This window comes from Oncorhynchus clarkii, chromosome 12 (genome assembly GCF_045791955.1).
Source record: "Oncorhynchus clarkii lewisi isolate Uvic-CL-2024 chromosome 12, UVic_Ocla_1.0, whole genome shotgun sequence".
Classification (NCBI taxonomy): Eukaryota; Metazoa; Chordata; class Actinopteri; order Salmoniformes; family Salmonidae; genus Oncorhynchus; species Oncorhynchus clarkii.
In genome coordinates, this window is record NC_092158.1 from 45,850,689 (window position 1) to 45,866,463 (window position 15,775).

The 15,775-nt window shown below is 42.0% G+C and overlaps 1 protein-coding gene across 2 annotated transcripts in view; it reads left to right on the forward strand.

Moving 5' to 3' along the window:
* LOC139423244 (remodeling and spacing factor 1-like) overlaps positions 1-15,429 on the forward strand; it is a 47,475-nt gene extending 32,046 nt beyond the window's left edge. The window contains exons 6-16 of one of the 2 annotated variants that reach the window (XM_071175049.1): positions 80-3,624; positions 3,817-4,089; positions 4,387-4,491; positions 6,948-7,027; positions 7,353-7,407; positions 7,584-7,711; positions 7,834-7,901; positions 8,943-9,168; positions 9,440-9,666; positions 10,071-10,256; positions 10,449-15,429. In XM_071175049.1, coding sequence (XP_071031150.1) covers positions 80-3,624; positions 3,817-4,089; positions 4,387-4,491; positions 6,948-7,027; positions 7,353-7,407; positions 7,584-7,711; positions 7,834-7,901; positions 8,943-9,168; positions 9,440-9,666; positions 10,071-10,256; positions 10,449-10,954 — 5,399 coding nt within the window. In that variant the 3' untranslated portion in view covers positions 10,955-15,429. Of the gene's footprint in view, positions 1-79; positions 3,625-3,816; positions 4,090-4,386; positions 4,492-6,947; positions 7,028-7,352; positions 7,408-7,583; positions 7,712-7,833; positions 7,902-8,942; positions 9,182-9,439; positions 9,667-10,070; positions 10,257-10,448 lie in introns of those variants that run through there. The other variant, XM_071175050.1, reaches the window with a different exon arrangement.
* The last annotated feature ends 346 nt before the right edge of the window (positions 15,430-15,775 follow it).

The window sequence follows — 15,775 nt, forward strand, 5'->3', positions numbered from 1 at the left end:
TTATCCATGTATTTCACTGACAGATGCAGTTATAAATGTTGTACTTGTATTTTCTATTTATAATACCTTTGTCCATTAGGGGAAATTAAAAAGACAGAGGATACCTCCGGGGATGAAGAGGACAAACTCTCCAAGGATACAGCTTCTTTAGTGTCCCCAAAAACAGATAATACAGAAAGAAAATCCCCAAAAGAGGAATCGAAGCTGGACGAATCAGATGTCAAATCCCCATCGAATGGCCTCAAAGACAACCAAGTCGAGTCAGAGTCAACAAGACAATCCGAGAAGCCAATGGTGGATGACAAGGCCACCATTAACACCCAGGCCATCAAAGAAGAGCTGATGGAGGTGTCAGAATCCAAGGAGAGCACAGCCACAAGTGCTACAGAGCCTCTTGCGGAGAAACATTGTGTGACGCCACAGACAGAACAGACTGAGGAAGCCAAGAGGAAGACTGCAGAGGAACTCCAAAGGGTGATGAAGAATGACCAGCAGGCCAAAATCCCCTTGAAAAAGAGAGAGATGAAACTTAGTGAAGATTTTGATAATAGTAGTGGCGGTGGCAGTAGAATCATTGTGCGTAACCCATCTGTTGCTCCTGTCAAAGAAGCTCCTAAAGTTGAGGAGACAAGTAAAGAGGTCTCTGTTGCCCTGGTGGGGACGATGGAGACTAAAAGTGATCAAGTGAATGGTGATGCTCAGCCTGTCACAGAAAAAAGTGTCAATAAGGGAATGAGAGAATCTCCTAAAGAGATGGGAATACAGAGAGAATCTGCTGATAGCAAAGAACAGCAAACAAAAGCTGTTGCTAGGGAAGAATGTGAAGCAGCAGAAGCTAGTGAAAAAGAGAAAACAAATCTGTCCCTGGACATGGACAAAAAGGAAGGGGAGATGGCAAGCAATGCTGAGGAGCCCATGGAGGTGGCCATGGCCGATGAAACTAACCTACAGAAAACTGTTCCAGCCCCAAAGGCAGAGAAGGAAAGCACTGAAGCACTGAATAAATCATCCCTAAAAGAGGCTAAATCTTCATCCCCTCTGACAAAGCCATTGACTTCATCTAAGGATGCAACATGCACACCGGAAAAGTCCTCTGATCTTAAAGAGGAACAAAAAGTCAAGGTATCCAAGTGGGATGTGAAAGTGCGTCGTACAGAACACAAGACATCCACATCAATAGAAACAGATAAAAACCCTTTATCTAGTAAGTCACAGAAACCAGATGAAACTAAAGGAACAGATTCATCCATTGCATTTCAAGAGGTAAATTTGTCTGCCTTTAAGGAAACAATTGTCCCTAAAGACAGTTGTCCCCTTTCTGTAGTGAAAGAGATGGAAAAAACATCCATCATAAAAGCCACAGAAAAGTTGTTGAACCCTAAAAACCCAGAAACATCAGTCATCACTAAACAAACCGAGAGACCTGATCCCATTACAGATAAACCAGAAAGCTCAAAACGCCCTGAGTCGCCAGCAGTCATAAAAAATACAGAGAATCCATCTAACAAAGAGAGCGCAGAGAAATGTGATGGTTCTAATGATATCAAAACATCTTCTGTCATTAAAAAGACAGAGATTTCAGAAAAGAGTAAAGATGCCAAGAACCTGGCCAGCTCTAAAGAGACCAATACGTCCTCATTACTTAAAAAGGCAGACAAACCAGTTCCCAATAAAGAAGCAGAGAAACTGGAGAGCACTAAAGAGACTAATAAATCGTTGGTCATTAAAATGACAGTGAAACCAGAGGCATCTAAACATACAGAGAAATGTGATACCACTAAAGACATTATGTCAGCTCTCACCAAGGAGAAACCTGCTGTCAGTGCTGTAAGCACAAATACAAATGTTGCCCCTGAGGTGAAGAAAAAAAACGTCCTGGAGAAAAACTCTAAGAAAACAGCCATCTGTAAAGATGAGACGAGAGCTGTTGCAGCAGTGACTGAGACACAATCTGGCCCTAAAGACATGGAGATGGCAGACATCTTTGAGAAATCAAACCAATCCCAACTGGAAGGACCCAAAAAGGTAGAGAAATTGGGTATCCCTAAAGACACGTTGAAATCGATAATGCCTAAATACGCAGAGAAATCTGCTAAACTGGCTACGCCTAAAGACGCGGAGAAATTGGCTACTCCTAAAGACGCAGAGAAATTGGCTACGCCTAAAGACGCGGAGAAAATGGCTACGCCTAAAGACGCGGAGAAAATGGCTACGCCTAAAGACGCGGAGAAAATGTCTACGCCTAAAGACGCGGAGAAAATGGCTACGCCTAAAGACGCGGAGAAAATGGCTACGCCTAAAGACGCGGAGAAAATGGCTACGCCTAAAGACGCTGAGAAAATGGCTACGCCTAAAGACGCAGAGAAATTGGCTACGCCTAAAGACGCGGAGAAATTGGCTACGCCTAAAGACGCGGAGAAATTGGCTACGCCTAAAGACGCGGAGAAATTGGCTACGCCTAAAGACGCGGAAAAATTGGCTACGCCTAAAGACACGGAGAAATTGGTTACGCCTAAAGACGCGGAGAAATTGCCTAAATCGGCTATGTCTGAAAATGCTGGGAAATCTGCTACCCCTACAGACGCTGAGAATTCAGCTAAATCAGCTATACCTATCCCTGAAGACACAGAGATATTGGCTACTCCTGAAGAAGCGGAGAAATCGGTTAACACTAAAGACACTGAGAAATCGGCTACCCTTAAAAACACAGAGACTGCTTCTAAAAAGATTGAAGATTTCACAATCTGTGAAGGACAGAAACCAGATGCCTCTAAAGAAACTGAGAAACTGGCAGACATAATGCCAGCTGCAGCAAAAGGAGAGAAACATGTTGCCTTTGAGGATTCTAAGCAATTACCTTCTGTCAAAGAGTCTGTCCCAGTGGGGAGGAAACAGGAAGAGCCTATGGAAATAAGTTCGGAAAAGTCAACAGATGACAATGTAATTATTAGGGGACATGCCGATAAAGGCTGGACAAAGAAGTCAGTTAAAAGTGGAGAGAATTCTGAGAGCGAGCCTATCAAAGACTCAAACCGCATGGACTGTAATGCACCATCAGAAAAACAGGCTACCAGCAAGAAGGCATTATCTCTCACTGATGCTGAAGGTGAGACAGACAAAAGCCAGGTCAAAGTAATCAAGGAAGATGCCACAACACAGGGATGCCCTAAAGAGGATGAGAAGGAAGATGATCAGGCTAAGAAAAACGACCAAAAGGAGGATGATGGTGCTGAGAAAGATAACTCAACTGCAGCAGAGAAACTGGGTGAGGCAAAAGCAAGTAAAGGGTCTGAGAATAAAGAGGAGGAAAAAAAGGATGCAGGAACAACATCAGAGATTCAAGAGGAGGGGATTCGCCTGAAAATACGGGGAATTACTCATCGAAGGAGAGCTGAGCTCCAGAGAACGGAGAGGGACTCGGGGTCCGATACTGGTGAGACTGGGAGATCCCTGAGGAGGTCACCCAGGATTTGCAGGCCAACCGCTAAGGGGGTGGAGTTCCAGGACAGGAGGCTGGAGAAAAAAGAGACCACGCCCCCTGAGGAGGAAGAGGACGAGGAGGAGGAAACTGTTCAGAGGAAACCGAGAGAAAAGGTTGATCAAGATGGACAGTCCAAATCTAAGGTAAGTTCTTTCAGTAACTGCAGATATTTCTACATTTAATATTACAGGTGGATTGTGAATGCATGTTTTTGGATCAACAGTATCTTTTAAATCAGGGATCCACAGTGTCAGCCTTCAGTAACTTATGTGTATGCTGTGCTACATTAGCCTCATGAAATCCAAAAATGAGGTGAGGTCTTCTTTTGTTTTCAGGGGCGACGGAGGAGAAAGACCCGGTGGTCCAACACTCGAACACGACGGCGCAAAAAGAATGGTTCTGGTGATGACAATGAAAGCGAATCAAGCGAAGAGGAGAGTGAGGAGGATGACAGTGATGAGAGCTTTAAGGTGGAGAAGGGCAAGAGGAGGTGGAGGAACCGGAACAGAGAAAGGCACAGCGACGACTCTGACACCTCCTCGGATGATGACCTCCCTCCTAACGAAGACCCCTGCAAACACTGCGGCCTCCCCAACCATCCCGAGCTGGTGGGTCCTCATTGAAAAGCATTTAATTGAAATGGAATTGACCCCAACCCTGGTGGGCTGTAATCATGGTTATACTAGGCTGTATCACGGTCTCATAGGGCGGCGCACAATTGGCCCAAGCGCCGCCCGAGTTTGGCCGGTGTAGGCCATCATTGTAAATAAGAATTTGTTCTGAACTGATTTGCCTAGTTCAATAAAGGTTGAATACATTTTTTTTTGTAAAAATATACTATATTCATAATATTTATCTCCACTGACAGATAAGACTACCTACCATATAATGTGTTTCCTCCACAGATCTTGCTATGTGACTCGTGTGACAGTGGCTACCACACGGCCTGCCTCAGACCCCCTCTCATGATCATCCCAGATGGGGAGTGGTTCTGTTCACCCTGCCAACATGTAAGTAACATCCAGATGCTAAACAATCGGTACTCACACTACAGTTTGGATGCTAGCCACATCACTATGTTTTGAACTAATGGCTTAATTATGCACTCCCCATCATATTTATTTGGACAGTGAAGCTAATACTTTTAATTTGCCTCTACTCCAACCTTTTCCATTTGAGATCAAATTTTTATGAGGCGACAATACAGAATGTCACCTTTTATTTGAGGGTATTTTCATACATGCAGTCCGGTCCATAATTACTGGCACCCTTGATAAATATGAGCAAGAAAATACTGTATAAAATAAATAATACAAATACGGCGCTACAGTATATTGTATGCTCCCAAAAATTGGCAGAGATTATAAATTAATTTTTTACCAAGTAATAAATAAAAAAAATCTCAAAGATGGCACCCCTGTTTTCAATACTCTAGCACTCCCCTTGCGAAGATAACGACACAGCCTTTTTCTGAGATTGTCATGTCATTTTAATTGTAATGGTGAGAGGTTAGCATGTTTTGGGGCCCTGATCTTTGTGCATCTTAACTTTCTCACTCATCATTATTCACGATTCATTCGTGATTATCCGTAATCATGGTAGCATCCACATTAATGTAGATGTGTTCAGAAACATATTCTATTCTTATTTACAATAAAAGTGACTTGTGAATGACAAAACAAACCAAAACAAGCTGAAATTGCATCCAACAAGTATGTAGTCACTTGATGTCAACATTGCGTGTTAGGAATATGGGACTATACTCAACTATATATACTATATACTATATATACTATACTATATATATATATATATATATATATAAATATACTCAACTTTTGAATAAATGTTATACACTATCAGTGAATTTGTCCAAATACTTAGGACATCTTCAAATTGGGGGATTAGATCAATAAAGTGCTTTAATTTCTAAATGGTAAAACAGATAATGCCTAAAGAAAGTATTCACACCCCTTGACTTTTTCAAAATGTTCTTCTGTTATGCTTTAGTCAAATAATAAGTTACATGGACTCACTCTGTGTGCAATAATAACGTTTAAAATGATTTGTTTATGACTAGCTCATCTCTGTACCCCACACATACAATTATCTGTAAGGTCCCTCAGTTAAGCAGTGACTTTCAAACACAGATTCAGCAACAAACACCAGGGACGGTTTACAATGCCTTGCAAAGAAAGGCACCTATTGGTAGATGGTCAAAATAAAATAGAAAGCACACATTGAATATCCCTTTGAGCATGGTGAAGTTATGAATTACACTTTGGATGGCGTATCAATACACCAGGTCACTACAAAGATACAGGTGTCCTTCCTAACTCAGTTGTCGGAGAGGAAGGAAACCGCTCAGGGATTACTCCACAATTTTATCAGGAGGCCAATGGTGACTTTTTAAAACAGTTGCAGAGTTCAATGGCTGTGATAGGATAACTGAGGATGGATCAACAACATTGCAGTTACTCCACAATACTTACATAATTGAGAGTGAAAAGAAAGACGCCTGAACAGAATAAAAAATATTCCAAAGAACGTGTCCTGTTTGCAACAAGACAGACACTAAAGTAATACTGCTAAAAATGTGACCAAGCAATTATCTTTTTGTCCTGGATACAAAATGTTATGTTTGGGGCAAATCCAATACAACACACTGCTGAGTACCATATTTTCAAGCATAGTGGTGGCTGCATCATGGGTATGGGAGGACAGGGGACTTTTTCAGGATAAACATTTAATGGAGATAAGCACAGGCAAAATCCTAGGGGAAACCCTGGTTCAGGCTGCTTTCCACCAGACACTGGAAGACAAATTCACCTTTCAGCAGGACAATAATCTAAAACACAAGGCCAAATCTACACTAGAGTTGTTTACCAAGAATAATATTTTTGACTTAAATCTACTTGAAAATATATACCAGACCTGAAAATGGTTGTCTAGCAATGATCAACAACCTTGAAGAATTTTGAAAAGAATTATGGGCAAATGTTGCACAATACAGGAGTGAAAACGTCTTTGACTTGACTGCTGTAATCGCTGTCAAAAGGTGCTTCTACAAACAGTTGACTCAGGGATGTGAATACTTATGTAAAATAGATTTCTTCTGATTTGATTTTCAATAAATGTGCAACAAAAAAAAATCTCAACATGTTTTCACTCTGTCATTATTGGGGTATTGTGTGTGTAGATGGGTGAGGGGAAAAATAATAATTTAATCCCTTTTGAATTCAGGCTACAACACAACAAAATGTGGAATAAGTCGAGGGGTATGAATACTTTCTGAAGGCACTGTATGTATGAAAAGGTGGCATTCTGTACTGTCGCTTCTAAAACCCAAAATGCTGGAGTATAGAGCCAAATTAAAAGGTTTAGATTCACTGTCCAAATAAACATGTAGGGGAGTGTATGTGTGGTGTTCTGTCATTCTTACCCATCTCCTGGTGACCCCCTGCAGAAGCTACTCTGTGACAAGCTTGAGGAGCAGCTTGCTAATCTCGATGCTGCCCTGAAAAAGAGGGATCGCGCTGAGCGAAGGTGAGAACCTCTGAACCATGACCCTTGGTGTAAAACAGCAAATGACAACAGGAAGATAAATACATTTAGTTGGGTGGTTCTTATTAAATAACATGAGGCTCAGTCCACAACGCATGCAATTCTACACTGAATTGCATTGGTTCGACAATAGAATAGGTACAATCACCCTGATCTGTGTATCGATCTCAAACATTTAATGGAGCTTACATTGCTTGACATTTCTTGTTGTACAATGGCAGTGGGCCTCTGATAATGGGAAAACTGTTTTTTATTTGTTTATTCTATCATAAGTTGTTTTAAATAAGATTGTATTTTTTCCCTCCAGAAAAGAACGTTTGGTGTATGTTGGAATAAGTGTCGAAAACATCATCACTCCCTCTGTAAGTAGAATTTGGTTGTTATGGTTATATACCATCATGAAAGTCCATTGCAAAACATCCAGAATTCAGTGTGTGTGTTGGACGTCCTTGTAAAATGGTCTGTCACACTGTTCACTGCCCAGCCTAGACTGATTGCTTCCTATAGTGTACTGACACGTTGCCTACTCTCATTTCAGTTGGAGGTAGAGGAAGAAAAGGAGGAAGAAAGGGAGGAAGAAGTGAAGAAGGAGAAGAAAGAGAAGAAAGAGAAAAGCAAGAGCTGGGGTCGAAGGTCGACAAGGGCAAAGAAAAGCATAAGTTACAGGTATGAAGTCTGTACTAAACTCAGGGTTATTAGAAAAGCCTGTGGTGTGTGTGTGGTTGGTCTTTATTGTTTCAGTATGGTGGCTGTTAAATCCCTGAATAATTTCGACATCTTGTTTGCAGGTTTGATGAATTTGATGAGGCTATCGAGGAGGCAATTGAAGAAGACATCAGAGAGGCTGATGGTGGAGGTACAGTTGGACATTATGGAATCTGGCAACAAAGTCACAGAATTATGAATTTAATTCAATGTCTCTTAGTTTTGTTCTGAAATGACTTCTGGCTGCAGCATTTCACGTGTGCGCCCCCTGGTAATTGTGCATTGTTCAAGCTTTAAGAAGGGTTATGAAGAGTCAAGTCTGAGGCTGCGTTTCATTTTAGATCTGTCAAGGAGCGTAAACGAGGGCAAAGGAGGGAACATCTACCCTGAATGAAACACAGCCTGAGAGCCTTTTTAACTCATGTCGCCTGCAAACAATCTTTCATTCTTTAGTCTAAGACATTGGGGGAGGGGGGGGGGTGCTAAGCTGACATTTGGAATTGTTTTAAGATTGTCATACTATGTATAATTTAGCTATTTTGAATTTTAGGACCCCTTTAGGTATAGAAAAGTACACTACCGTTCAAAAGTGTGGGGTCACTTGTTTTTGAAAGAAAAGCAATTGTTTTGTCATTTAAAATAACAAAATTGATCTGAGATACGGTGTAGACATTGTTAATGTTGTAAATAACTATTGTAGCTGGAAACGGCTGATTTGTAATGGAATATCTACATAGGCGTACAGAGGCCCATTATCAGCAACCATTACTCTGGATGGAATAGCTATTTATTTTAGCACATTTAACCCCTTTTATGTGTGGGGGTAGGCACAAAACTACCTTCACGCTTCCATTCTTTAAACATTTTTAAAAATAAACTGTACCGGTTACGTTGACGTGCTGCGTGACACGTGTGGGAGTCGTAGAGCAAAAGAAAGAACACCATCGTGTTCATGAGTCTCTCCTTTCCATAGAATAGTTTTGGGATGTCTCATGGTCTGACAAACACCTCTCTAGCTCTGCTACCTTTCACCCAGATGCGGAAGTACGATCTCTAGCTTAAACTGACAGATTTTGATGGGAATTATTTTGTTATGTAACTTTGATTGATGCACCGGTTTGTCAATTGACTCTAGGGGGTTAATGTGTGCCTGTTGGATTGTCTAAATGTTGACGTATACTGCCCTCTACAGGAGCTGGTCGGGGCAAGGACATGGCCAACATCACAGGCCATAGCAGGGGGAAGGACATGTCCACCATCCTGGCAGCAGGCGAGGTTGGTGAGGGCAAGGAGAATGGACGCCCGCCACGGCCCAACGCCGGCCAGCGCAGGAAGAAGCGCCGGCGTCTCAACGACCTGGACAGCGACAGCACTGTGGAGGAGGAGGAGAGCGAGGACGAGTTCCGTCTCAGTGACAGGTAGGGTCATCAGGTGGGTGGGAGGTAGGGGTGCATAAGTCAGGACAAGGACGACAGGGTTGTGTTCATAAGGCACCAAATGGAAGACGACAGACTGAAACACGGAGTGACTACGTTCACTTTTTAAAAATGTTTTCTGTTGGGTGCCATAATGAACACAACCCAAGGTACCACTTTATTGACAGCTATTACAGCCAGAAAGGTGTGACACAAAGGGGTGTTGAAATAATTTATCATTTTCTTCTCTCCCCCTGCACACTTTTATGCGTAGTACGGAGGAAGAGGAGTTTGTGGCGTCAGACAAGAGCGACGCAGAGAGCGAAGCGGCAGTCAACTCTAACGACGACAGTGACTTCGGCAGCACGCGACGCAGAACTGCCAGGACAAGGAGGCCGGCCAAATGTCAAAGGAGCACTCGGCCGCGAAGGCGCCGCAGAGCGAGAGGGTACTCAGACGATGAAGAGGAGGAGACGAGTGATGAAGATGAGGACGAAATTAGTACGTTGGTGTCGTCAATTCCTCTTTGTTGTTTGAAGGGACATCACTCTCCAGAATTACACTTTGTTAGATGTTTTCAGATCTCAAAAGTGGTCTTTTCCTGAGACAAGTTCCAGGCCATCTGTTTTGTGGATTCTGCTTTATGCCACAACCCAAAATAATTTGAAAAGGTCCTTTGTGGCTAATTTGTGCTTTAGGCCTTTGTTACAGTGGTTAGACAGCTGCTTGGGTGGGACATGGATCCATCTTGATATTATAAAAATCTTAAGGTCTGAAAACATATGACATTAAGTATTGATTTTGTAATTGTCCTTTTAAAGACCAATAAGTATGTGTTGGCGGCCCTGTGACGTGGCTCTCTGTGTTGACTGGCTCTCTCTCTCTTTGCTGACCTTTTTAACTAGTGTCAGAGGGTTCCAGCGAGTTCAGCGACAGCGACCTGGACTGTAGCCAACGCCGATCCCGCCGTAGTCATACAAAGAGGCAGGTCAACTACTGCGAGTCGTCCGGCGACTCCGATGGCTCAAAGGCCGGCACCAACCGGGACAAAGTCAAACCGCGGAGGCGCCTCGCCAGCTCCGACAGCGAAGGTCAGCCAGACTTTTTTTTCTAGACACGCACTCTTTGCCTCACTGCCACTGCTATTAGCGTATGTTTTCTGTAGTGTGTCTGTAAGTCATATGAATTAGATTCTTAAGCAAGTCCTCACTGGCCATTACTTTAACTGATATTAACAATATGGTTTTACCTAACGTCCACCGTTTCATGCCTTGCTCTTTCAGCAAGCTCCTCCAGAGGCTCGGACGACGGCAAGAGGGAGAGGACTAGGTTGAAGAGGAGGGCTGACTCGTCTGAGGAAGAGTCCCAGCAGCGCCGCAGACGCCTCTCGCTAAAACGGAGGCGAGCCTCCGAGGAGGACGATGACGATTCCGATGAATCATCGGAGGGAGAGCGTCCGGTCCGCAAGCGTGTGAACCGCATCGACTCGGACGACTCTGACAAGGAGGAGGAGAAGGAAGAAACAAAGGAAGAGGAGGAAGGGGGGGTGCTGGGGAAGGGAGCCAGCCCATTGGACTACAACCTGGTGGAACTGCACCCCCCTACCAACGGACAGAGTCCCATCAAGGCCTTGGAGGGCCTGGCTCACATTGGGCCCCAAAAACCTGGAGCCACAGCCGTCACCATAGCCCCCAACGGACTGGAGTTGGCGCCACAGGACGATGATGAAGATGACCTGCTGGGGGTCACAGACCTAGTGGACTTTGTCTGCAATAGTGATGTGTTGTAAAACAAAGTTGTACGTTTGTTCATTTCTGTAGTATTGTATTTTTTTTATATTATGTTTTTTTCTCCACTGAAGTCGTCCACCGTTTATTCCTGTCCTCTCCTCTTGTGTTTTTTTGTTCGTAGTTTTTTTTCAATTCATCCTCCTTGTCCCCTCCTCAGTGTGGCCCCATCCATCCATATGAACTGGATGCCTTACGGGGAGAAGTTAATTCTCTTCACTCTTCGCACCTCTCGCAGTTGGATTGTACAGTCATTGAGAGCACTAACTCTAAAGGTTGTTTTGTGGTACGTGAATTAGCTTTGTCTTATCCTCTGTACTCTGTCACCGATGGACATGCGGGTCAGATACTTGACTACAAATGAACCTACCTGTTTCTCCAGCCAACTTCCAGGGTTTCCTACTCAGGGGTATGTCCACTACCCCACATGACCCCACCATACAAAGAATCCATCTCTCAACTTCATGGTTTTGTTCATTAGGCCCCAAACGGAAGAAAGCAGACAGAAACTGGGAGGGACTAACTAGACTTGTCCAATAAACACTCATTTTTGTTTTCTGTTGTGTGACTTAATGAACACTACCCATGAAAACCTGTTCTCTTGAGAAGCTCCTCAGTGTTCCTGCCTGGGAAAGAGGATGTCTTATTGTAGGATATAATTAATTGTTTGTAGGAAGTAGATGTGTTTTAGCTCAGGTGGGCCTAAGCTTCAGCAAACAAAGGAATTGAGGGGTGCTCAACAGCGACAAAAGTCACGAGAATGGCTGACCGAATTCTTTTTTTTTATTGGTAAGCCATTCTCGTAGATTTGTATTGTTTAGTCTGTATACCTCTTGTAAGATTTCTAAATTTGTATATGAGAATAGAAAATGGCAGAGGTAAGGGGTCAAACTGCTTCCATTTACAACTTAAATTTACGTTAGTTTTGTGGATCAGCTGCTGGAAACCAATCATTGTTTTTATCCCCCACTCTTTTCCCCAAACATTTAATATCAATGTCTTTCACTTTTTTTGATATTTGATTTCTACATTTTAATCCTCAAACAATTGATTTGTTTTGGTGTGTTAAATTCTATTAGTCAGTTTTTTGACTTAACCCTTAAACAGGTTTCCCACCCACCTTAAGACCATATACAACAAGCATTGGATGAAAAGCATGAGCGCAACAGAGTTTCCCTTGAGAAAACCGGACACAGAACCATCATGCTAGAAACAGCTTTTTTTAATAGACAGATTGGGTGACCAGAACCCACAACCATTCCCATACTTTCTTGTAATTACAATCTCCAAAAGAGTATTTGTCACAGATTTGTTCAATTGTTTTTACCCAAAGTATTGTAACGTTCTACTGTCACGTAGCGTTGAAGTTGGAAGTTTACATACACTAACAGGCTGATTACACCGCTCGTGTCTCGTGCGCTGCAAAATATATTTAGAAATGTGTTTTTCAATTATTGCACCCACACTGCTCGCTCGTGCCAACAGATCGCACTGCAAGTCCTGCCTCTCCCATCTCATTGGTTTATATAAGCAGGTACCCATGTGGGATCTCCTAATTGGTTATACCGACGTAGGTAACTAACTGACAAACGAGGTCAGTGTCGTTAATGCATCTGATTTATGAAAGTTGCCAATCACAATATAACATCAAGAGAAGGAAAGGCCTGGAAGGAGGAGAGATGGCTAGAAATGATTCGGTTGACTGTTTTACGTGTGGATTAATTGGAAGAGTAGAGGACCTTGTGCATTTCAGGTAAAATAACTATGTTTATATCCCAGGACAAATTAGCTAGCAACAGCAAGCTAGCTAAATAGGACAAGTTAGCTAGCAAATGCAAGCTAGCTAGCTAAATTGACATAAATGTTTAATGCTTTTCGACCTGTCTCCAAATTAATGTAATTGTTTCAGAGTTTGTTTTGATATTTTAACCTGCGTGTCGTGATAGCATTTGGTGTGGGTGTACAAAATACATTTACGGCACGATGGCGCACACGCACAGTCGGTTTGGGTTCCGTGAGTCATTAAAACTCATTTTTCAACCACTCCACAAATTTTTTGTTAAAAAACTATAGTTTTGGCAAGTCTGTTAGGACATCTACTTTGTGCATGACGCAAGTCATTTTCCCCACAATTGTTTAGACAGATTATTTCACTTATTCACTGTATCACAATTCCAGTGGGTCAGAAGTTTACATACACTAAGTTGACTGTGCCTTTAAACAGCTTGGAAAATTCTAGAAAACGATGACATGGCTTTAGAAGTTTCTGATAGGCTAATTGACGACATTTGAGTCAATTGGAGGCGTACCTGTGGATGTATTTCAAGGCCTACCTTCAAACTCAGTGCCTCTTTGCTTGATATCATGAGAAAATCAAAAGAAATCAGCCAAGACCTCAGAAAAAAATGTGTAGACCTCCACAAGTCTGGTTCATCCTTGAGAGCAATTTCCAAACGCCTGAAGGTTCCACGTTCAACTGTACAAACAATAGTACACAAGTATGAACACCATGGGACCACGCAGCCGTCATACCGCTCAGGAAGGACACACGTTCTGTCTCCTTGGGATGAACGTACTTTGGCGCGAAAAGTGCAAATCAATCCCAGAACAACAGCAAGGACCCTGTGAAGATGCTGGAGGGAACCGGTACAAAAGTATGTATATCCACAGTAAAACGAGTCCTATATCGACATAACCTGAAAGGCCGCTCAGCAAGGAAGAAGCCACAGGTCCAAAACCGCCATAAAAAAGACAGACTACGGTTTGCTACTGCACATGGGGACAAAGATCATACTTTTTGGAGAAATGTCCTCTGGTCTGATGAAACAAAAATAGAACTGTTTGGCCATAATGACCATCGTTATGTTTGGAGGAAAAAGGGGGATGCTTGCAAGCCGAAGAACACCATCCCAACCGTGAAGCACAGGGGTGGCAGCATCATGTTGTGGGTGTTCTTTGCTGCAGGAGGGACTGGTGAACTTCACAAAATAGATGGCATCATGAGGGAGGAATATTATGTGGATATATTGAAGCAGCATCTCAAGACCTCAGTCAGGAAGTTAATGCTTGGTTGCAAATGTGTCTTCCAAATGGACAGTGACCCCAAGCATACTTTCAAAGTTGAGGCAAAATGTCTTAAGGACAACATTGTCAAGGTATTGGAGTGGCCATCACAAAGCCCTGACATCAAGCCTATAAAAAAAATTGTGGGCAGAACTGAAAAGGTGTGTGTGTGAGCAAGGAGGCCTACCAACCTGACTCAGTTACACCAGCTCCGTCAGGAGGAGTGGGCCAACATTCACCTAACTTATTGTGGGAAGCTTGTGGAAGGCTACCTGACACGTTTGACCCAAGTTAAACCATTTAAAGGCAATGCTACCAAATACTAATTGAGTGTATGTAAACTTCTGACCCACCGGGAATGTGATGAAAGAAATCAAAGCTGAAACAAATCTTTCTCTCTACTATTATTCTGACATTTCACATTCTTAAAATAAAGTGGTGATCCTAATTGACCTAAGACAAGGAATTTTTACTAGGATTAAATGTCAGGAATTGTGAAACTGAGTTTAAATGTATTTGGCTAAGGGTATGTAAAACTTCCAACTTCAACTGTATATCCTGTTTGTTTGTTTTTAATCAAATGTTTTCATGAAGTGGTATTGACTGTTTAATTAATTCATTATTGATACAAAACAATATCAAGGCAGCTCCTCAGTGCATCATGCCAAATTACAGGTGTCATTTAGTCAACATTCAAATCTGTTCACCACCACATTTACAAGACTTTCCTTTTTAAATAAAAGTTTGATTGTATATAATGTGACCAACTAGAGTAGACCAATCCTGGTCTTCTCACATCTAATGTGTGCGCATGCACCTGTTTCTAAAAACCCTAGTTTAGTTTTTGTATACTGTATACATATATAAATATTATTTTAAAGTGTGTGCTGCCAACACTATAAATGGATTAAATGCCCATGTTTTAGACAAATGTTTTAATATGCTAATATTTAAAGGGATTTGTTATGTGTGAAATCACTGAGTATTTACAGAAAACTCTGCCTATTTTCTTTGTCCATCAAATCATGAGATTTTAGTATAACCATGTCAGCATTTTAACCATTATCTTGCGTTGCATTTTTATAATGTTTTTCTTTCTATATCAAACCCTCCTTCACGTGTATTGTTTTCCTCCCTAGCAAACCATCAAGTGGCATAATGTTTCCTATGTACCTTCTAGTCAATACTGTGTGTAGGTTCAAAACCTGGAAACTAGATGTACTTACTGATTACTACCTGTCTTGTTCATCAGACTATTTTGAAGTAATTATTTTTGTCTTTCTTCCCTGGTCTTTTCGTAACCCTCTGCCACCACCAGTGTGCAGTGTTGATTGTAGAGAACACTACGCTTGCTCTAGTCTCCCCTCTACATCTTACTGAATCAACTAAATAAACCTCTCTCTGATCTCAGAAAGCCTACCCTTTTGTCTGTTCTGAAATATGAGCTCATTTTGGTTTTAAGGTTACATTTTGAGGTCAGTTTTTTAAATCACTGACTTTCTGGGCCCGTATAGGAGTGCTGTCCATATCTTATTCATTATTATCTACAAGGTAAAACTGATCCTATATTAGCACTACTTTTCTGAGGCTGTGAATACAGGCCCTCGCCTCAAATCAAGAGGATTATGAATTAAAGGCATGCTGGATTGATCTTTGTTTGGAAAATGGTATAGAAAAACCTCAGTAGGAACTAAATTGACGTGTCTGTGTGTAGTTTTTACTGTAACAGGCCTAGATATTTAGAGGCATTTTTTTTTTTA